The 23,901-nt window shown below is 42.3% G+C and overlaps 2 protein-coding genes across 6 annotated transcripts in view; one reads left to right on the top strand and one right to left on the bottom strand.

Moving 5' to 3' along the window:
* disc1 (DISC1 scaffold protein) overlaps positions 1–23,901 on the top strand; it is a 208,166-nt gene that overhangs the window by 175,431 nt on the left and 8,834 nt on the right. For 2 of the 3 annotated variants that reach the window (XR_010016777.1, XR_010016779.1), the window contains exon 14: positions 12,411–12,532. The exons of the other annotated variant lie outside the window; for it this stretch is intronic. The gene's annotated coding sequence lies outside the window, so the exon portion shown is untranslated. The remainder of the gene's footprint in view (positions 1–12,410; positions 12,533–23,901) is intronic. 3 annotated transcript variants of the gene reach the window in all.
* Positions 10,210–23,901, bottom strand: part of LOC134341524 (signal-induced proliferation-associated 1-like protein 2) — a 521,779-nt gene continuing 508,087 nt past the window's right edge. For all 3 annotated transcript variants that reach the window (XM_063039398.1, XM_063039402.1, XM_063039409.1), the window contains 2 exons: positions 16,334–16,415; positions 10,210–14,755 (listed from right to left, as the gene is read on the bottom strand). In XM_063039398.1, the coding sequence (XP_062895468.1) occupies positions 14,609–14,755; positions 16,334–16,415 (229 nt within the window). In that variant the 3' untranslated portion in view covers positions 10,210–14,608. The remainder of the gene's footprint in view (positions 14,756–16,333; positions 16,416–23,901) is intronic.

Here is a 23,901-nt window from a genome sequence, read left to right as displayed (position 1 = left end):
AATCCTTCTGCTTCCTCAAAACTATCTGCCACTCCACCTACCTTTGTAATGTCTGCATACTTAGCCACAAAGCTATCAATTCCATTATCCAAATCATGACATATAATGTAAAAAGAATCAGTTCCAACACAGACTCCTATAGAACACCACTCGTCATCGGTATCCAAACAGAAAAGGCTCCCTTTATTCCCACTCTTTGCTTCCTGCCAATCAGCCAATGTTCTATCCTTTCTTGTAATACCATGGTCTCTTAACTTGTTAAGCAGCCTCATGTGGGGCACCTTGTCAAAGGCCTTCTGAAAATCCAAATACACAGCTTCCATTGATTCTCCTTTGTCTTTCCTGCTTATTATTTCTTCAAAGAATTCCAAAAGATTTGTCAGCCAAAGATTTCCCTTAAGGAAACCATGTTGACTTTAGCCTATTTTGTCATGTGCCTCCAAGTACCCTGAAACTACATCCTTAACAGTCAACTCCAACATCTCCCCAACCATTGAGGTCAGACGAACTGGCCTGTAACTTCCTTTCTTCTGCCTCTCTCCCTTCTTGAAGAATGGAGTGACATTTGCAATTTTCCAGTCCTCCGGAACAAAACCAGAATCCATTGATTCTTGCAAGATCATTACTAATGCCTAAATAATCTCTTTATTGGTGGCATCTGTTAGTCTCGCGAGACCATGGATCTGCGCCTGGAAAGTCTTGCTTCAGTCTGTGTTAGAGCAGCGTCTGTTGTGGTTGTAGAGACCCACACGGGAGTGACAGTCTCGGCTGCAGCGACTGCACTTGAAGGCGCTGTCCTCCAGTGTTGTCTTGGTGTTGTTTTTACGACGAGTGCGCTTTTCTTCAGCAGCAAGCCTCAGCGTCTCTTCTCCTCTTTTTAGACCTCTGCGTAGTTCCAGCCTCCAGTGAGAGCGATCGCTTGCGATGTCCTCCCACCTCTCGACGTTCATTTTCAGTGACTTCATGTCTCTCTTGCAAACGTCTTCGAAACGAAGATGAGGCCGCCCTTGTGCTCTCTTGCCGGAGGCCAGTTCCCCGTACAGCAGGTCTTTCGGGATCCTCCCATCTGACGTGCGGTGTACGTGGCCCAGCCAGCGGAGACAGCATTGTTGGAGCAGGGTGAAGAGGCTGGGTATCTGGGCGCAGGCCAGGACCTCATTGTTGGTGACTCAGTTAGTCTACGTGATGTCCAGGATGCGTCTCAGGCTGCGAAGGTGGAAGGCGTTGAGACGCCGCTCTCGTCTGTAGTAGAGGCTCCAGGTCTCGCTGCTGTAAAGCAGTGTGCTGAGGACGCAGGCCCTGTAGACTGCAACTTTGGTGTGCGTCGTCAGCTTTCTGTTCTCTCAGACTCTCTTCGTCAGCCTGGCGAATGTTGAGGCTGCTCGTCCGATCCGTCTGTTGATCTCAGGGTCTAGGGAGAGGCTGTCCGTGATGGTGGAGCCAAGGTATGTAAACTCGTGAACTACCTCCAGCCCGTAGTTGTTGATGGTAATGGCAGGGGGGTGCTCAACCCCTTGGCCCAACATGTTGATCTTCTTCAGGCTGATGGTCACGCTGAAGTCCTGGCAGGCTCTTGAGAAGCTGTCCATGAGGCGTTGCAGTTGCTCTTCAGAGTGTGTTGCCAGTGCCACATCGTCTGCAAACAACATGTCCCTGATGAGTACTTCACAAACCTTGGTTTTTGCTCTCAGCCAGGACAGACTGAACAGCCTCCTGTCCAATCTGGTGTGGAGGTAGACACCATCAGTTGATGTTCCAAAGGTGTGCTTCAGCATGACTGCGAAGAAAATGCCAAACAGGCTCTTTAGCTACACTGGATAAAGAAATTTCTCTGCATCTCGGTTTTAAATGGACGCTTCTCTATCCTGAGGTTGTGCCCTCTTGTCCGAGACTCCCCCACCAAGAGAAACATCTTTTCCACATCTACTCTGTCTAGGCTTTTCAACATTGGAAAGGTTTCAATGAGATCCCCCCCTTATACTTCTAAATTGCAGTGAGTACAGACCCAGAGCCATCAAGCGTCCATCATACGATAACCCTTTCATTCCCGGAATCATCCTTGTGAACCTCCTCTGAAACCTCTCTAATCTCTTCTTAGATGAGTAGTCCAAAACTGTACACAATACTCAAGGTGAGACCTCACCAGTGTCTTATAAAGCCTCAGCATCACATCCCTACTCTTGTAATCCAAACCTCTTGAAATAAATGCTAACATTGCATTTGCCGCCTTCACCATTGACTCAACCTCCAAGGTAACATTTAGGGTGTTCTGCATAAGGACTCCCAAGTCCCTTTGCATCTCAGATTTTTGGATTTTCTCTCCATTTAGAAAATAATCTGTATATTTATTTCTTCTATAAAAGTGCATGACCATGCATTTTCCAACATTGTATTTCATTTACCACTTTCTTACCCATTCTCCTAATCTTCTGCAACCTTCCTATTTCCTCAACACTACCTATCCCTCCACCAATCTTCATATCATCTGCAAACTGGGCAACAAAATCATCTATTCCATCATCTGGATCATTGATATATAGCATAAAAAGAAGTGGTTCCAACACCGACCACTGCAGAACACACTAGTCACTGGCCAACCAGAAAAGGATCCTTTTATTCCCACTCAATGCCTCCTACCAATCAGCCAATGCTCGAACCATGCCAGTAACGTTCCTGTAATACCATGGGCTCTTATCTTGGTATGAGTATTTGGAGAGACATAATCTGATTGGGGATAGTCAGCATGGCTTTGTCAAGGGCAGGTCGTGCCTTATGAGCCTAATTGAATTCTTTGAGGATGTAACAAAATACATTGATGAAGGTAGAGCAGTGGAAGGAGTGTATATGGATCAGTAAGGCATTTGATAAGGTTCCCCATGCAAGGCTCCTTCAGAAAGTAAGGAGGCATGGGATCCAAGGAGACCTTACTTTGTGGACCCAGAAATGGCTTACCCACAGAAGGCAAAGGATGGTTGTAGATGGTTCGTATTCTACATGGAGATTGGTGACCAGTGGTGTTCCACAGGGATCTGTTCTGGGACCCCTCCTCTTTGTGATTTTTATAAATGACTTGGATGAAGATGTAGAAGGGTGGGTTAGTAAGTTTGCTGATAACACAAAGGTTGGGGGTGTTGTGGATAGTCTGGAGGTTTGCTAGAGGTTACAGTGGGACATCGCTAGGATGCAGAACTGGGCTAAGAAGTGGTAGATGGACTTCAACCCAAATAAGTGTGAAGTGGTTCATTTTGCTAGGTCTAATTTGAAGACAGAATATAATATTAATGGCAAGACTCTTGGCAGTGTGGAGGATCTGAGAGACCTTGGGGTCTGTGTCGGTAGGACACTTAAAACTGCTGCATAGGTTGACAGTGTTGTAAAGAAGGTGAATCATGTGCTGGCCTTCATCAACCCTGGGATTAAGTTTAAGAGCTGTGAGGTAATGTTACAGTTATATAAGACCTTGGTCAGACTCCACTTTGAGTACTGTGTTCAGTTCTGGCCACCTCATTATAGGAAGGATGTGGATACTATAGAGAGAATGCAAAGGAGATTTACAAAGATGTTGCCTGGATTGAAGGGCGTATATTATGAGAATAGGTTGAGTGAACTTGGCCTTTTCTCCTTGGAGTGACCAAGGCCGAGAGGTGACCTGATAGAGATGTATAAAGTTATGAGGGGTATTGATCCTGTGGACAGCCAGAGGCTTTTTCCCAATGCTGAAATGACTAAAATGAGGGAGCATAGTTTTAAGGTGCTTGAAAATAGGTACCGAGGGGATGACAGGGATTAAGTTTTTCCACACAGAGAGTGGTGGGTGCATGGAATGCACTGCCAACAATGGTGGTGGAAGTGGATACAATAGGGTCCTTTAAGAGACTCTTAGATGGGTACATGGAGATTAGAAAAATAGAGGGTTATGCAGTGGGGAAATTCTAGACAGTTTCTAGAGTCGGTCACATGGTTGGCACAACGTTGTGGGCTGAAGGGCCTGTAATGTGCTGTAGGTTTCTATGTTCTATGTTTAATGCAACTGAGTTTAATGTTTGCCATTGTGCTTTTGGCAGAGTTTTTACTCTCAGACTTGTTGGGAAAACATTAGTTTTATGAGAGCTAGTCACCCACACATTGCAGACTTTTGCCCCCCACTGACAAGAGTGATCTAATGGATAAATGAAGCACAGCACAATATCTCCCAGTTTAGGAACACTGGAATGCGTCTGATTTCTCAAAGTACCCCTGGGAGATGATAAATTCAATTATAACTATTAAATAGTTCCCCTTCATCATTCCTCCTGATATATTGTCTGCTGCAAATTTAGAAATGCGGGAAGAAACTACATTTGCTATTGCTGGTACAGGCAGCAAAAGAAACACCAGACTAGAAGCAAATAAATCATTTTGAGTTCCTGCCTTGATTGCAATCGGTGACTGGTGATATGAAGTAAATCTATGGTAGTGTAGCTATATTAATGCCACACTTAGCTCCCTTCTGTTATAGTGTTCTTAGTCCTCCACCATGAACATTCATAGGTACGTCCCCCAAAATGCTTTAAAGTATCCTGTGACCACTTTGCTATGTGATGCTGTGTCCAGAGCCAGGCATCTCGTTGCCATGCACTGCTGTGCCTGGAACTGGGTGCAAATCTCCAACTTCTGTTGAAACTGACCCAGCAATAAATCACCCCTCAGCCCGGTGTGGCAAGGTACCTACGAACGTGGTGTTGGGTTGGCTATTGTAGTTGCTGCAGCTGTTCTGCACCAAGATGTGAGACTCACAATGTGGGCCACTGTTAGGGGCCAGAGGTGGTAGCTCTTTGCTTACAGAGGGCAGCAATCCTCTCTCCCTCCATCTTTCCCTCCCTCAGCCCTCTCTCCCCAGTTCTTACTCTCTCCTTTCCTGCCTCTTTCTCCCACTTCCCCTTCAGTCCTCTCCCACTTTCCTCCCCCTCCTCTCTCTCCCATCCTCTCATTACTCTGATCTTCAGTCACTGTGACACTTAGACTCACTCGTGCTCACTCTTATGCTCTCCCTCTTGCATTTTTCTCTCGGACACTCTTTCACAGAGGGAACTAGGTGAGGGAAGTAACACTAGATAAAGGTGGTATGAAAATGGTGACAAAGGGGGTGAGAGCCTAGCTAGGCCAGTGAGAATGGGAAAGTTACATGAGGTGAGTTAACTGAAATTGTAAAGTTCAATATTTGTAAAATTTGACTGCTACCCGAGTGGAATAAAAGGTGTTATTTATCAAGTTTATGTGACAGTAGAGAAGCTGATGTGGGAAGAGGGTGGCAATTTGAACTGGCTTGCAAGATGTTTGCCTGGTTGACACTAGGGCCCACTGATGCACCAATGCATCAAGCATTGAGTGCAGTAGACTAAGCTGGACCAGATGCTGTGAGTCTGCCTCTATCTGGGACGGCTCTTTAGCTCCCTTATTGGAGATGAGGGAGGAGGAGTAGAAGTGAGTATTGGAAAGTGTCAAGGGCCAGGGAGGGGTTGGTGAGGGGGGATGAGTGGACCAGGAGTAACAGAGGTATGTTTTTTTACACAGAGATTGGTGGGTACACAGAACACGCTGCCAAGGGTGGTGGTAGAAGCAGATACATGGGGGATGACATTTAAGAAACTTTTAGATTGGCACATGGATGATTGAAAAATGGAGGGAAGGATTATGTTGACCTTAGAATAGTCTATGATTGACACAGCATCATGTTCTAACAGAGAGAGTGGAAACAGAAGGAAGTGGAGTGGGGAAGATGTGAGCTGATCTCAATGCTGCTAGTGGAAATGGCAAAAGATTATATGCCTGATGAAGAGATTACTGGTGTGAAAGGTGGGAATGGGTGTCACATTCTCTGTTGGGGCAGCTTTTGGACTTCTGCTGAGTTCATGCAAAACCAAAATAGAAATTAAGGAAATCCTGAAAATTAAGGGTTTTCAGGGAAATGGGGGGTGGGGGGGGTGGAATTACATGTAAATGTTGAGCTATAAAATCAGCAATGGTCTTGATGAATGATGGAGCAGATTTAATAGATCATAGACTTACTCCTGTATGTGTTTCATCTGGTGAAATGGGCTGAAAAATGGCAGATGGAATTTAATGCAGACAAATATGAGGTGCTGCACTTTGGGAGGACCAACCTGGGTAGGTCTTACATGGTGAATGGCAGGGCACCGAGGAGTGCGATAGAACAGAGGGATCTGGGAATACAGATCTGTAATTCCTTGGAAGTGGCATCATGGGTAGATGGGATCATAAAGAAATCTTTTGGCACATTGGCCTTCATAAATCAATGTATTGAGTACAGGAGTTGCGATGTTATGTTGAAATTGTATTAGACGTTGGTAAAGCCTACTTTGGAGTATTGTGTCCAGTTTTGGTTACTGACCTACAGGAAAACTGTAAGTAAGGCAGAGAAAATTTACAAGGATGTTGCCGGATCTTGAAGACCTGAGTTATAGGGAAAGGTTGAATAGGCTAGGACTTTATTCCCGAGAAGGTAAATGATTGAGGGGAGATTTGATGGAGGTATACAAAATTATGAGGGTTATAGACAGGGTAAATGCAAGCAGGCGTTTTCCACTGAGGTTGGGTGAGACTAGAACTAGAGATCCTGGGTTAGGATTGAAAGGTGAAAAGTTTAAGGGGAACATGAGGGGGGACCTTCTTTGCTTAGAAAGTGGTATGAATGTGGAACGAGCTCCCAGTGCACGTGGTGGGTGCAGAGTTGATTTCAACATTTAACAGAAATTTGGATAGGAACATGGATGAAAGGGGTATGGAAGACTATTGTCTGGGTGCAAGTCGATGGAACTAGACAGATTATTGTTCGGCACCGATTAGACTGGCTGTGGTGTTCTATAACTATTATATTTATCAATCCAGATATCGACACTGTTTTCTCTTGAAGGTCAACATATCCCTCCTTAGGCGTGGTTCCCAATACTGCAGCCAGTGTTCTAGGTCTGGTCTTTGAATACCTAGGGTTGAGCTCTGTTCAGCTAAGGACCTAGACCTCAGGTACAGTACCACCTAGTGTCACTTTATAGACATGCAATCAATCTATGTATTTATATTTATTGCATGTTGTTTACCAATATTGTTATTACTGTTTTTTATCTTTTGTGTTTTTTTTCTTCTGTCTTGGATCCAGAGTAACAATTATTTCATTCTCCTTACACTCGTGAACAGGAAATGACATTAAACAATCTTGAATCTTGAATCTCATATGTGCTTTTAAAATATCCACTTGTTTTCTAGACTAAATGCTACATACAAACTGAAGGGCTGTAATACGTGTAGGTTGCAGTACAACAATGTTAAATGTGCAAATGGAGAGGAGCTTCTAGGGAGCAATGAACTGTGGGTATTAAACCTGTCATAATTGACCAATCACCTGAATCATTGTATTTTGGTCAACTAACACTGGAGATTATGTGACATAAATCCAACTAAAGAGGACAACAAAATAGAAGTGGATTCATCCCAGTTTAACCATGTAGTGATTACTGGTGAAATTTAATGATTCCTGTGCGTCCAAAATGTCATGTAATTCATTTTTGCTATTTAACACCAAATTTACAAAAGAAGAAAACAGAAAAGCCTTAATTAGACCAGGCTGAAAAACCTGGTGGATGAAATACTCAGGGACATTTCTGGCATTGAGGAGAACTTTTTTGTCTGTAAAGCACTTTAGGACATCCTGAGAAGGTAAAAGGTACCAAAGATAAGCAAGTTATTACAATCAGGATATGGATCACATTTCCCCCACTAATGGAAATAAATTCACTGTCCTTTCATTAAGCCATGGGGCAGCTAGAGGTCTGAATCAATATTTGTAACATTTAAAACCCAATGTTCTTTGGATTAGGTTTCAGATCTGCTATGGTCAGGGAGTGCATTAATACAATAAAGATGGACTCATTGTCATATAACAGAAATATCAATGGAAGAACTGTATTTTTTTAAAAAAAACTACATGGAAGCAATTCTCCTTGGAGAACCTGCCACACCAATGTGGCAAATAAATGCAGGGGAAGACCACTGAAATAATGCTTGGCTGTCCAGTTTTCAGAGCCTAACTTACCCCTAACATATAGAATGTGGAAAATACTGGAATTAATTTGTCACCTGCCAAGGATCATGAAGAAGATTTAACAATAAATCAATATTTTGAAGCTCTTCCTTGAGTAAGTCGATCAATAACATTTAACTGATATTAACCACCCATCTTCTTGCACAAAACTGTAAATACACCAAGATAGTGGCCACTTTATCAGGTGCACCTGTATACCTGCTCGTTAATGCAAATATCTCATCAGCCAATCGTGGCAGCAATTCAATGTATAGAAATATGTAGACATGGTCAAGAGGTTCAGTTGTTGTTCAAATCAAACATCAGAATGGGGAAGAAAAGTGACCTAAGTGACGTTGATGTGAAATGATTGTTGGTGCCAGACAGGGTGGTTTGAGTATCTCAAAAACTGCTGGCTGATCTGGGTTTTTCACGCACAACAGTGTCTAGAGTTTACAGAGAATGGTGCAAATAAACTTTAAAAAATTCCATGAGTGGCAGTTCTGAGTATGAAAACACCCTGTTAATGAGAGAGGTCAGAGGACAATGGCCAAACTGGTTCAAGCTGACGGGGAGGAAACAGTAAATCAAATAACCAGGCGTTACAACGATGGTGTGCGGAAGAGCAACTCTGAGTACACAGCATGTCAAACCTTGAAGCATGTCATTCCTGTACGTAATATAGTGGCCACTAGTGTAGTGTTCCAATACAAAATTGCACCTCACAACACTATTCTTCCAACTAATCATTTGAACAACACATGGTTGATTTCTAGCCCTCTTTACTTTCTTAGTTTTGTATAATTCCATGGTGATTTTTGGCTCCTACTTTCATTCTGCACCTCCAAAAGGGTCTTGGCCCAAAATATTGACTTTTTATTCATTTCCATAGGTGCTGAGTCCCTCCAGCATTTTGTGTGTAATTTACTCTGGATTTCCAGTATCTGCAAAATCTCGTGTTTACGTCTAGACGTTTTGTTAATTTTGTTTTGATACATTAAATGATCTTTCATTGAAGGGACAGTCCTTGTAACTTTGATCAGTCCGTTTCCACTGGTGAAGCTGAACTGCAGGTACTTGGTAATTATAGGACTCAAGCACAACAGATGTGAGAGTTGTTTCCAATCTTGCTTCAGGCAAGCTTTTCTGTTGGAGGGAGGGTTGCAGGCGGTGTGTGGCAGTGATTGTATGCTACTGGAATGCGATTCTGCCTCCTCAGGAATTTTTATAATTGCTTCTAGGTTCCAAAATGTTCCACTGACATTGAAAATCCAATCTTCGCAATCTAAATTTAACGATCTGTATCTGGGGCATATAGAACAAGGAAATGCAAGATCTCCATTAAAGCCTGAGGCAAACCAGCAATTAAATGATTTGTTTATTTCTTTGGCTTGACCTGTCTATTGGTTTGGCACATGGGAAAGTAAATTAAACTGCAAGGTTCTCAGATGTACACTCAGTGCCCACTTTATTCGGTACAGGAGTGGAACCCGGTGAGGTCTTCTGCTGCTGTAGCCCACCCACTTCAACGTTCAATGTATTGTGCATTCGGAGATGCTCTTCTGCCGCTACTGTTGTAACATGTGTTGATATTCTGTAAGCTTCAACCAGTCTGGCCATTCTCTTCTAACCTCTTTCATTAGTTCATTCATCATGAACGCAGCACGATAGTGTAGCGATTAGCGCATCACTTTACAGTGTCATTGACTTGGTTCAATTTCCGCCAATGCCTGTAAGGAGTTGTATGTTCTTGCCGTGTCCGCGTCGGTTTCCTCTGGGTGCTCCGGTTTCCTTCCATATTCCAAATACATGTGGGTTAGTCGGTTAATTGGTCACATGGACTCATTGGGCCAGAAGGACCTGTTACTGTGCTGTATCTCCAAATAAAGTAAATGAGCAGGATGTTTTTGCCCACAGAACTGCCACTCACTGGATGTTTTATTTTGTTTTTCGCAGCATTATCCATAAACTCTAACAGACTGTTGTCATGAAAATCCCAAGAGATCATCATTTTCTGAGATGTTCAAACCACCCCATCTGGCACCAACTATCAGTCAAAGTCACTTAGATCACATTTCTCCCCCATTCTGAAGTTTGGTCTGAACAACAACTGAATCTCTTGACCATTCAAGTTCAAGTTTATTGTCATCTGACTGTACATATACACAACTAAACAATACACCATTCCTTCGGATCACAGTGCACCCACAAAACTTGCATCACACAGCACATAAACAAAAATATTAAGTTTAAAAAAATATAATCCCTAATACATGTATTGTACAGCATAGCTAAACAGTAAGCAGCTTGCTGACCTGGAGATGAGACCTTGGTGGTGGCAGAGTATTGATTAGTCTCACTGCCTGAAGGAAGAAGCTGCTACCCAGACCGGCAGTCCTAGTCCTGATCATTCTGTACCTCCATCCTGATGGTAGTGGGTCAAAGAGATAGTGGGATGGGTAGTAAGGATTCTCAACTATGCTTTCAGCCCTTCATCTGCAATGCTCCTGGTAAGTGTCACAACTGGGGGATTCCAATGAACCTCTCGGCGGTTTTTACTATCCTCTGTAGGGTCTTGCAGTCTACATGATTTTTTTTTCTGCATTTTTTTTATGCATTGAGTTCCTGCCACACGATTGGCTGATTGGATATTTAGATTATCGAGCAGTTGTATAGGTGTACCTGATAAAGTGGGCATTGAGCGTGTACTCACAGGACTGGCTGTGTAAGGTACAAATGTGAAGTGAGTGTTGACCTACTTTGACCTTATTTATCAGCATACACTGATGAAGCCTAATGGCTTCCTTTTATTTCATTAAATGTCAAACCTTGAAAATTTTTAATTGATCTGGGTTCAATTCTACTACTGTCTGCAAGGAGTTTGTACGTTCTCCCTGTGACTGTATGGGCTTCCCCCGGGTGCTCCAGTTTCCTCCCACATTCCAAAGACATACAGATTTGGGTATGCTATATTGGTGCCAAAAGTGTGGTGACACATGTGGGCTGCCCCCAGCACATCCTTGGACTGCATTGGCCATTGATGCAAATGACGCATTTCGCTTTGTTTCAATGTACATACATGTGACAAGTGAAGCTAATCTGGTGGGAGCAAAGGATGTTGGACTTGGTGAGGGTAGGGAACCGTGGGAGAGGTATGGGACATGTAGCAGAGAAGGAATGCCAGGGGTAAGGGGAGACACACCCAGCCCTGAGACACTAGGCAAGGTAATTTGATTACAAATAATTGGTTTATTGACATTACAGCATGTCTCCCTGGTGCTTCTTGCCTCTCCCCTCTTCCCAACCATGATTCCCCTTTCCCTTCCCTCTTGCACTGTCAGTTCACATTAGAGACCTATATCAGGATCAGTTTTATCATCACTTACATATGTCATTAAATTTATTTTTTTTTGCAGCAGTACAGTGCAGTACATAAAATTACTACAATGCAAAAGTCTTAGACTCCCTAGTTATATATATATGCCTAAAACTTTTGCACAGTACTGTAGGTGTTTGCATGCGAAAGTGGTCACACACTAGTACACTTGCTTCGACAAGTGGACTAAACCAGGTGAAGGTAGCCAGCAGGCCTTGTGCCCTGCTGAGATAGGGACATGCCTGTCAGCTCCAGTGGACTGTGTGGATGACATCAAGGGTGAGATCCGATGACCAGGAAGGCGATTCTACAACGCTTCATGGAAAGCAACGGGCATGACAAGGTGCAGAAGTAGTCATGGTCATCCACTGCCACCAAGGAAGACCCCAGTTTGTGACTACTACTTGTATCACTGGGCCTGAACTTCCAAAGACGAGAGAGAAACTGCTCCAGTGCATCTGCTTTTTCACTTGAAAAACTCTCCCACACAGGTTTTGTTTTGTGCAGTTCACATCATCACAGAAGAGTGGCACAAATCTAAGTGTCATCATTGATATGACAGACAACCAATCAGAGGTCCTGTGGTAGGGGGAGATGATCGATGGTACCTGGTAATAGTGTTGATATAAGCTACTCCAAGGAACAAGCATATTGCACTTCAATCTGTCTATAATTTGCAAGTTGGAAAATATTTGATGAACAAGATGTTATTCATGTTTGCCTGTAGCTGTCTGCACCTCCTCCAAACCCTTCTTTCTTATTTCCACTGCCTCATCCTTTTTGCCATTTAGTCAGTCCTGAATCCCAGTGAAGAGAACGCTTACTCAGCAGATCAGGCAGCATCTGTGAAGGGAAAGCACAGTTCATGTTTCAGTTTGACGATCTTTCATCAGCAAGAATTCTGATGAAAGATCACTGACCAGAAATGTTAGGTTCTTTCCTCTCTTCATAAAACAGGTGCAGCGAGAAGTGACTACGGCAAGATCTTTAAACATGGAAGACACTTCAGATGGATAATTGAGTCGGGGAAGAAAGATGAGTTGCAAGGGTTGTGAATGAATCTCACTTCTGACCATCTGGTGAGTGGTACTTTTGTACATAGATGTAGCCTTCAAAGGCATTTTTATTTTACAATGAAAATCTAGTTAATCCTATTCACTGTCCAGTGCTCAATTCCTTGGTGAATCCCATCATTGAAGTTGCTCTCACTGTCCTTCAGGCAGTGAAACTCAAATTATATTTGCTGAATTGAAAAACTCATTCTTTGTAGAGCCTTTGCCTATTTTGCTAATCCCCTTCTAGTAATCTCATTTATTCCACCAATGGAAATGTTCCTTTTATTTATTTTGCCAAGAGAAATCACGATTAGACATTCTAAAGTATGTCTCTTTAGAACAGGGGTTCCCAAATTTTTCATGCCATGGGCCAATGCCATTAAGCAAGGGGTCTGTGGACCCCAAGTTGGGAACTCATGCTTTAGAACAAAGATGAGGAGGAATTTCTTTAGCCAGAGGGTGGTGAATCTGTGGAATTCATTGCCAATGGAGGCTGTCGTTGGGTATATTTGAAGCAGGTTGATAGGTTCTTGATTAGTAAAGACATCAAAGGTTATGGGGCGAAGGCAAGAGAATGGTGTTGAGAGGGATAATAAATCAGCCATGATGAAATGGTGGAGCAGACTCGATGGGCCAAAATAGACTCTTTCTGCCTCTAAGCCTTATGGTCTTATTTTGAACACCATCACATCAACTCCCAAACTCTGCTCGAAGAACAATTCCATTTTATCCAATCATAAGAATGGTTATGGGACTGAGGGACTTTGGTTATATCTATTGTAAAGGATCCATTCTAGAGTGCATCATGCACAACTGGACACCGTGTTCTAATTGCACCTGAATTAATGCAATTCATTAGAACCTCATGTTCTGTGTGCATTCATGTAGAGCACTGTATCTGCAGGATTAAGTAACTTTAGAAAAAGCTGAGACTAAATTTAATGTCATAGCACATTGCTTAAAATTACTCTGCCATGGGCAGTTCCAAGGCCAGCTGCAAAAGGAGGAAAGTTGGGCATGGGGCTAGCAACCCCATCCAGTGATACAGAAATATCACAGTCGCTCCAAAGACCGCATCCCTGAAAGAGGAAGGAACTGTTGGCAGCCTATGTCCCAGTAGGGGTGATGGGCTTAAGTAAGTAAGCCTATTGCTTAAAATATAAAAGGAGCAAAAAGATTTTAAAAAAATTGAGCAACTAACTTCGTCCTACATTTATTAAAAAAGCAACTGTATGTCACATTTCAAATGAAGTTGTTTAAAAAGAACACATTTCTCAAAGCGTACAAACCATGTAATATTATATACTAGCAGCATCCAAGTGTTTGATTTACTACACACCATGACTGTCTTTGTACTCACAAGCTACAGACAACACCATTTACAGCAAACTGTTTTTTTCCATAGTGCAGATAAACCAAACTTAAAGTTAACAATTTAAAGTTAAATAATTTTAAATAATTGTTAAATACAAGACACTTTTCATTTTAGAGCTTCTGTACAAAGATAAACAAATTTGGCATTGTACAAGTGGCTTGCCGACTCACTGTGTACACACACTCTTTGTAGAATGGTGTACCATTGATCTGACAGCCTTTAAGTGAACTGTACAAAAATCAGTGAAGTTGTAGAGTCAAGTGAGCCATTCAAAAGGCAAGGGTAGTTTTAAACATCAGAACACTGCTTGTTTCAGGCACCAATGTTTATTCCAGCAAATGAACATTCCCCTATAGTAAATGTATCTAAACCTGCTTGATCAGACTAGTGCTAAATTCCAAACAAAGCCCTGCGGGATATTACTAAAGTCTTATTGCTATAACACTGCAACAATGGAAAGAAACTAATTACAAAAGATAGAGCACCTTTTACATTGAAGTTACCATCTCAAGTTTCTATTTTACAATACGAGGCTGTGAAGCCCTTAGCTAGTTCAACCGCTAAGTTTAACTGGATTTTTGTCAGTGGTGTATTTGAGTGAACAGAACCAGACAAATAATACCTACAACACCTATACTTATTTCTGAACAGATTAGTATAACATTCTAGGAGTTAATGAATCTTTCGGCTAGGGCTTTTTGATCATGGTTCGCATTGTCAGTACATCAGGACTTCTTGTCGATGGTGTTGAAGAACCATTCGGTAAATTTCCGTAACTGTGCAGCTGCGGTTTGGGACTCCTCTTGAAGGCGTAGGTTGTCATGTCGCAGGTGGTGAACCTCAGCCTGAAGCATCGCTTTGTCTTCCTTTTCCTGACCAGACAATTATTACAGGATAAGCACAAGTTACATCCCACTGCACGCTGAGAGACTTGGCAAATTAGATCTTGCACAATGTGCTTTTTTTGCAATTTGTAGTTTCATCAATAGCTGTGATACATGACTACACCTTTCTAATTGAAGTAATGAGGCTTCACTTAATTAAGTTGGTCACCCAGCTTGGTTAATTAACAGGAATGTGAACAGATTTTTACATTTCCTTCAGAGAAAAAAAATCAAACTATTCACGTAGCAAAGTGACATACTATAATTGTGCAATATTTTTTGTAGTTTTGTGAAATGTTATTCCATCAAATATTATTTGCTACACTCCAGATGAGATTTTGTAGAGTTATTTTACAACTCTAACTCTGAGTGAGATGAAATGAGATGAGTTTTGTGGACAATTCTGGCCGTATTAAAGGAAGCATGGGGGTGAGGTAGCAAAGGTATATTAGTTTGGTTTGTGAGCTGAGGAGATTATCTTATGAGAAAGCATTGAGTCGAATTGGTCTACAGCCTTGTTTAGAAGAGTGAAAGGTGAATGAATGAAACATAAGGGCTCGAAAGGGGAGATGCTATATAAACAAGGGGCCATAGTTTCAGGATAAGTAGGTGCTCTCTTATAGCTGAGCTGAGGAGCAATTTCTATTTTGAGGCATGTGAATCAGGATTTATTTTAATCTCAAAAAGCTGTAAAGAGAACAGAGATGAGGAATTTTTTTCCTTAGCCAGACAGTGGTGAATCTGGGGAATTCATTGCCACAGACAACCGTGGAGGCCAAGTTATTGGATATATTTGAAGTGGAAGTTGATAGTTTCTTGATTAGTAAGGGCATCAAAGGTTATGAGAAGAAGGTAGGAAAATGGGATTGAGAGGAATAATAAATCAGCCATGATGGAATAACAGAGCAGACTCATTGAGCCAAATAGCCTAAGGTTGCTCCTACGTCTTACGGTCTTAAAAATAAAGTGACATAGTTTCAAGATAAAGAGTTGGTCACTTACAGATGATCTGAGGAGGAATGTCTTTTCTGTGGCGTATGAATTTGTATTTTTTTTTAGTCTCGGAGAGCTGTAGGTATTTAGTCTTTGAAAACTGAGACAGGGAGGTGTTTTGCTTGCAGGATAGCCAAAGGTATGATAATCAGGTGGTGTTGAGACCAAAGATCTCATAACCCATTGTTGAATGATGGGGAAGGTACAATGTCTCATATATCCTAAGTCTATTACATAAGTGCTTCACATCTATCATGTATAGTTGTGTAGTAATGGAACATGTCTGGAGAAAGGAATAAGACTGGGAGAATGTAGGGGAAGATAGGGTGTGAAAGGGAAGATACTCAGCTAAGGCCCAGTGGTGTGGGGATCTTTGAAGAAGGATCATAAGAGGGCAAGAAGAATGGTAGAAAGTAGAATGAAATGAATGATGGAGACAGGAGAGGATTTGGCATGGGATGGAGGGATAAAATTATGGAGGGAGGTTGTAAAGGAAGAGTGGGTTTTATTACAACTCATAAATATTTTAAAAGGTGAAGTGGATGAAAGAAACAAATAGTTAAGAGTTGGTACCTTTCGAAGGTCATCCTGAAGTTGAATGAGAATCGTCTCCAACTGATTCACTTTCCCAGTAATGGTGTTTGCAGTATTTCCCCTAGATGAAAGCATCAAGGGAGATAAATTACTTTTAAATACTTCACAAACTATCATTTGTTCATACCTACCTTAGAGAAAGATAGAAAGTGGAAAAAAAAAGCAGTCTCTAAGAAACTAAATACGGGACATGCAAGCAACCCGAGACCATCAGTACCAGATTAATAATTTAGTTGTAATCACAGAAATGGCATGAAAGATGAGAATAGAAATTTGGCCTATGGTAGCTTATCCATCTTAAAATATAGCAAAGACTTTTCCGCAATGTAACTGGGAGCTCTGAATGAAATGCGGTTTCCCAGGGGTTAGATGTGAATTGTCCAGGAAAGCTTCTGTGGAAGGAGGGGGAGCAGTAGCAGGAAGTGGGGTGCGTATGCAAAGGGAGTGCTATTACACCAAATACAACAGATTTTGTAGATGCTGGAAATCCAGAGCAATGCACACAAAATGCTGGAGGGACTCAGCAGGCCAGGCAGCATCTATGGAAAAGGAATAAACAGTTCACACTTCAGGCCAAGATCCTTCGTAGGGAAAGGAAGGGGGCAGAGGCCAAAACATGAAGATGGGAATAGGGAAAGGAGTACAAGCTGGCAGATAATAATTGAAACCAGGTGAGGGGTATGGATGAAGTAAGTGAGAAACTGGGAGGTGATAGGTGGAAGAGATAAAGAGCTGAAAAAAGGAATGTGATAGGAGATGACAGTAGATCATGGAAGAAAGGGATGGAGGGGAATTAGAGGGAAGTGATGGGCCGGTGAGGAGAAGGGGTAAGAGGGGAGTCTGAATGGGTTAGTGGAAAAACGGCGGGGTGGGGGGGGGAAGGAAATTACCAGAAGTTAGATAAATTGATGTTCATGTAGTCAGGTTGGAGGCTACTCAGATGGAATATGAAAATGAAAGGGCTACAAAGTGCATTACTGTCTCCTGAAAGCACTGATTTGGGTAGCGACCACACTCTATGCTGATAACAGAATCTCAAATACAATCATCCAGAAATTGAAATTTGACTGTATATTTCTAAAGAATTTAAATGTACAAAAATATCAACAACGGACATGAAGATGATCTGATGTGATTGACTGGATTTGAATCAAGTCAGCCTCAACCCTGAGGTACTGCCAGGAATAAGGTCAGTATTTGTGCTTCTGTTTACATTTATAAATAACACAGAGGACAAGATAATACCCAAGGGGTTCAACCTTCTGGATGATACTGTGTTGGGCGTGGCAGCCAGTGATGCCAACTGACGAGCAATATTCCTTGGGTAGAATCTGAACAGGGCAGATGGGTGGAAGGCCAGAGATATAACTTAATTCCCATCTTGACTAACATCAGCAAGCCACTTGGGTTTGTATAATGTAGTAGCTTCAATTAATCTCCAGTACTGCTGAAGGGTTTCAGCCTGAAACGTTGACTGTACTCTTTTCCATAGATGCTGCCCTGGCTTACTGAGCTTCTCCAACATTTTGTGTGTGTTGCTTCAATTAATACTCTGATTTTCTTCATGCAGTTTTCATTTAGTGTTTTAACATTGTTAGATGTTCTGTTAGATTAATTATTTCAGATACGGTTAGGCACAGAATTCTTAAGTTTAAGTAATTAATTTAAGAATAAGTATAGATTCAGTTTTCTTCCTCTTTAAAAGCAGAAATACTAGCTCTTTACTACCTCTTCTTATAGAATGCCATATAATTAAAGTTGTTATAATTTATTACTAAACTCACTCATAGTGGTGCTAGAGGGCGATACTGAGATTATTGAATAAAACCATTGCAAATAATTGTGAGCCGGGGAATAAAACAGTTCAGCAATGGAATACTGCTTTCGTTACATAAAACTTTTAAACATGGTTGGTATTCAGAGCAAACTCATCTTAAACAAGCTGCTAATGAGAACAGATGGCAGCATTTTTACTTCACTTGGGAGTTTAAGAGGAATCACATTACACGAGACGAATGTAAAGTCATCAATTTCACAGATCCTGCTGGCAGGATGCAGAATTTAAAAGTTTCAATCAATCCTGTTTAATCTGTATTTATTTATAGTGAGTGGAACGTTCCATGAACTGCTGTGTCAGCATGACTGATGCAAAAACCTCCTACCCATAAATGTATACACAAAGATGGAGTTTCACACAGCTAGTTGCATACAGACATTTATGCAAAGACTTAAACATAAACTTAAGAAAGCACATTCAATCTGACAAAACCACAAAGTCAGAGTGCAACCACAGTCTCATCCAGACACATACCTTTATACATAATCTAACACAGCCATCCGTCCATACATGCACACTGCATAACTGGATAATCATATCTGCACATGGACACATTCATACATGCAAAGATCATCTCAGACACACTCAAGAAAGCAGTATCACATGGTCATCTATGTACAGTACACAGTTAATGCAGTCTCACTCAGGCACATTGTAGAATGGAATAATTTAGCATAATCTGAATCAGGTTTATTATCACTGAGATATGTTGTGAAATTTGTTATTTGTGGTAGCCATACAGTACAGGCATAACAAAGTTACAACAAAAATAAATATATACGATGATGAAGGTAGTGTGGTGTTCATGGATCATTCAGAAATCAGATGGTAGAGGGTGAGAAGCTGTTCCTAAAACATTGAGTGCAGGTCTTCAGGCCCCTGTACCTCCTCTGTGATGGTAGTAATGAGAAGAGGGTAGGTTCCAAATGGTGAGGGTTCATAATGGTGGAATGCGCCACCTTTGGAAGATGTCCTCGATGGTGGGAGGGGAGCTGGCTTAGTTTACAAGTCTCTGAAGGCTCATAGAAACATAGAAAATAGGTGCAGGAGTAGGCCATTCGGCCCTTCGGGCCTGCACTGCCATTCAGTATGATCATGGCTGATCATCCAACTCAGAACCCTGTACCTGCCTTCTCTCCATATCCTCTGATCCCTTTAGCCACAAGGGCCTTATCTAATTCCCTCTTAAATAGAGCCAATGAACTGGCCTCAACTGTTTCCTGTGGCAGAGAATTCCACAGATTCACCACTCTCTGTGTGAAGAAGTTTTTCCTCTCTCGGTCCTAAAAGGCTTCCCCTTTATCCTCAAACTGTGACCCCTCGTTCTGGACTTCCCCAACATCGGGAACAATCTTCCTGCATCTAGCCTGTCCAATCCCTTTAGAATTTTATATGTTTCAATCAGATCCCCCCTCAATCTTCTAAATTCCAGAGAGTATAAGCCTAGTCGATCCAGTCTTTCATCATATGAAAGTCCTGCCATCCCAGGAATCAATCTGGTGAACCTTCTTTGTACTCTCTCTATGGCAAGGATGTCTTTCCTCAGATTAGGGGACCAAAACTGCACACAATACTCCAGGTGTGGTTTCACTAAGGTCTTGTACAACTGCAGTAGTACCTCCCTGCTCCTGTACTCGAATCCTCTTGCTATGAATGCCAGCATACCATTCGCCTTTTTCACCACCTGCTGTACCTGCATGCCCACTTTCAGTGACGGGTGTACAATGACACCAGGTCTCGTTGCACCTCCCCTTTTCCTAATCGGCCACCATTCAGATAATAATCTGTTTTCCTGTTCTTGCCACCAATGTGAATAACCTCACATTGATCCACATTAAATTGCATCTGCCATGAATTTGCCCACTCACCTAACCTATCCAAGTCACCCTGCATCCTCTTAGCATCCTCCTCACAGCTAACACTGCCACCCAGCTTCGTGTCATCCGCAAACTTGGAGATGCTGCATTTAATTCCCTCATCCAAGTCATTAATATATATTGTAAACAACTGGGGTCCCAGCACTGAGCCTTGCGGTACCCCACTAGGCACTGCCTGCCATTCTGAAAAGGTCCTGTTTATTCCCACTCTTTGCTTCCTGTCTGCCAACGAATTCTCTATCCACATCAATACCATACCCCCAATACCGTGTGCTTTAAGTTTGCACACTAATCTCCTGTGTGGGGCCTTGTCAAAAGCCTTTTGAAAATCCAAATATCCCACATCCACTGGTTCTCCCCTATCCACTCTACTGGTTACATCCTCAAAAAATTCTGTGATGTTCGTCAGACATGATTTTCCTTTCACAAATCCATGCTGACTTTGTCTGATGATTTCACCGCTTTCCAAATGTGCTGTTATCACATCTTTGATAACTGACTCTAGCATTTTCCCCACCACCGACGTCAGGCTAACCGGTCTATAGTTCCCCGGTTTCTCTCTCCCTCCTTTTTTAAAAAGTGGGGTTACATTAGCCACCCTCCAATCCTCAGGAACTAATCCAGAATCTAAAGGGTTTTGAAAAATTATCACTAATGCATCCACTATTTCTTGGGCTACGTCCTTAAGCACTCTGGGACGCAGACCATCTGGCCCTGGGGATTTATCTGCCTTTAATCCCTTCAATTTACCTAACACCACTTCCCTACTAACATGTATTTCCCTCAGTTCCTCCATCTCACTAGACCCTCAGTCCCCTACTATTTCCGGAAGATAATTTATGTCCTTAGTGAAGACAGAACCAAAGTAGTTATTCAATTGGTCTGCTATGTCCTTGTTCCCCATGATCAATTCACCTGTTTCTGACTGTAAGGGACCTACATTTGTCTTAACCAATCTTTTTCTTTTCACATATCTATAAAAGCTTTTACAGTCAGTTTTTATGTTCCCTGCCAGCTTTCTCTCACAATCTTTTTTCCCTTTCCTAATTAAGCCCTTTGTCCTCATCTGTTGGACTCTGAATTTCTCCCAATCCTCAGGTGAGCCACTTTTTCTGGCTAATTTGTATATTTCTTCTTTGGAATTGATACTATCCCTAATTTCTCTTGTCAGCCACAGGTGCACTACCTTCCCTGGTTTATTCTTTTGCCAAACTGGGATGAACAATTGTTGTAGTTCGTCCATGCAATCTTTAAATGCTTGCCATTGCATATCCAATGTCAACCCTTTAAGTATCATTTGCTAGTCTATCTTAGCAAATTCACGTCTCATACCTTCAAAGTTACCCTTCTTTAAGTTCAGAACCTTTGTTTCTGAATTAACTATATCACTCTCCATCTTAATAAAGAATTCCATCATATTATGGTCACTCTTACCCAAGGGGCCTCTCACGACAAGATTGCTAATTAACCCTTCCTCATTGCTCAATACCCAGTCTAGAATGGCCTGCTCTCTAGTTGGTTCCTTGACATGTTGGTTCAGAAAACCATACCACATACATTCCAAGAAATCCTCTTCCTCAGCACCCTTACCAATTTGGTTCACCCAATCTATATGTAGATTGAAGTCACCCATTATAACTGCTGTTCCTTTATTGCACTCATTTCTAATTTCCTGTTTAATGCCATCCCCAACCTCACTACTACTGTTAGGTGGCCTGTACACAACTCCCACCAGCGTTTTCTGCCCCTTACTGTTATGCAGCTCTACCCATATCGATTCCACATCATCCCGGCTAATGTCCTTCTTTTCTATTGCGTTAATCTCCTCTCTAACCAGGAATGCTATCCCACCTCCTTTTCTTTCATATCTATCCCTCCTGAATATTGAATACTCCTGAATGTTGAGCTCCCATCCTTGGTCACCCTGGAGCCATGTCTCTGTGATCCCAACTATATCATATTCATTAATAACTATCTGCACATTCAATTCATCCACCTTGTTACGAATGCTCCTTGCCTTGACACACAAAGTCTTCAGGCTTGTTTTTACAACACTCTTAGCCCTTATACAATTATGTTGAAAAGTGGCCTTTTTTGATTTTTGCCCTGGATTTGCCTGCCTGCCACTTTTACTTTTCACCTTCCTACTTCTTGCTTCTACCCTCATTTTACACCTCTCTGTCTCTCTGCACTTGTTCCCATCCCCCTGCCACATTAGTTTAAATCCTCCTGAACAACAGAAGCAAACGCTCCCCCTAGGACATTGGTTCCAGTCCAGCCCAACTCTTACTATCCTGTACATTAGCCCCTTCTTGTTAGGTTGTGATGCAACCAATCAAAATGGCCTCCACAGTACATCTGTAGAAATTTGCTGCATTCAATGTTGACATATCAAATCTCCTCAAACACCTAATGAAGTATAACCACTGACATGCCTGCGACAATATGTTGGGCCCAGGATAGATCCTCTGAGATGCTGACACCCAGGAACTTGAAACTGCTCACCCTTTCCACTGCTGACCCCTCAATGAAGACTGGTGTGTATTCCCTCAACTTCTTCCTGATGTCCACCATCAATGTCCTGGTCTTGCCGATGTTGAGTGCAAGGTTGTTGCTGCATCAACACTCGATTAGATGATATATTTCACTCCTGTAAGCTTCCATATTACCATCAGAAATTCTGCCAACAACAGTGGTGTCATGTGTGAATTTATAGATGGCATTTAAGCTGTGCCTAGCTACACGGTCACAAGTGTAAGAGAGTTCAGCAGTGAGCTAAGCTCACATCCTTAAGGGGCATCTGTGTTGATTGCCAGTGAGGAGATGTTATTAAAGATTCATACTGAACTGTGGTCCCCTGATGAGGAAGTCAAAAATCAAAGATTGGAGGTACAAAGGCCCAGGTTTTGAAGCTTGTTGATTAATACTGAGAGGAATGTGGTGTTGTATGCTGAGCTATAATCAATAAGCCTGATGTAGGTATGACTATTGTCCAAGGTAGAGAGGACAGCCAGTGAGATTGCATCCACTGCAGACTTGCAGGGGTAGGCAAACTGCAGTGGGTCTAGGTTCTTGCTCAGGCAGGAGTTAATTCTAGCCATTACCAACCTCTCAAAGCACTTTATTATACTAGACGTGACTGCTACTGGGTGATATTTGTTGAGGCAGCTCACCCTGCTCTGCTTGGGCACTGGTATGATTGATACTCATTTGAAGCAGATCAAACCTCCGACTGCAGCACTGAGGGGTTGAAAATGTTTTTAAATACCTCCGCCAGTTGGCTGGCACAGGTTTTCAGTACCTGCTGGGTACAACGTCGGGGCCTGATGTCTTATGAGGGTAGCTCTGAGTCAAAGGAAACAATTTTTTTGGTGAAAATAAAAAAAAAAGCTCCATCCATCTAGGTATTCAATCTCAGTGGAGGCACTTCATATCCTCTACTTAGCTGCAGCTCCTTAGGGAACTGGAGATGCAGCTCCTTAGGGAACTGGAGATGCAGCTCGATGACCTTTGTCTGGTCAGCGGAAGTGAGGAGGTGATAGAGAAGAGCTATAAGCAAGTAGTCACACTGGGGCCTCGGGAGACAGATAAGTGGGTAACAGTCAGGAGAGGGAAGAGTCAGATACTAGAGAGTACCCAGTGGCTATCCCCTTTAACAATAAGTACTCCTGTTTGAGTACTGTTTGGGGGGGGGGGAGGGGAACGAACTACCTGGGGGAAGCAATAGTGGTCGCACCTTTGGCACAGGGTCTGGCCCTGTGGCTCAGAAGGGTAAGGAAAGGAAGAGGATGGCAGCAGTGATAGGGGACTCTATAATTAGGGGGTCAGGACGC

Source organism: Mobula hypostoma, chromosome 2 (genome assembly GCF_963921235.1).
Source record: "Mobula hypostoma chromosome 2, sMobHyp1.1, whole genome shotgun sequence".
In the NCBI taxonomy this organism is placed as follows: Eukaryota; Metazoa; Chordata; class Chondrichthyes; order Myliobatiformes; family Myliobatidae; genus Mobula; species Mobula hypostoma.
Note: the sequence above shows the minus strand (reverse complement) of the source record. Positions and strands in the feature narration are given on the sequence as shown.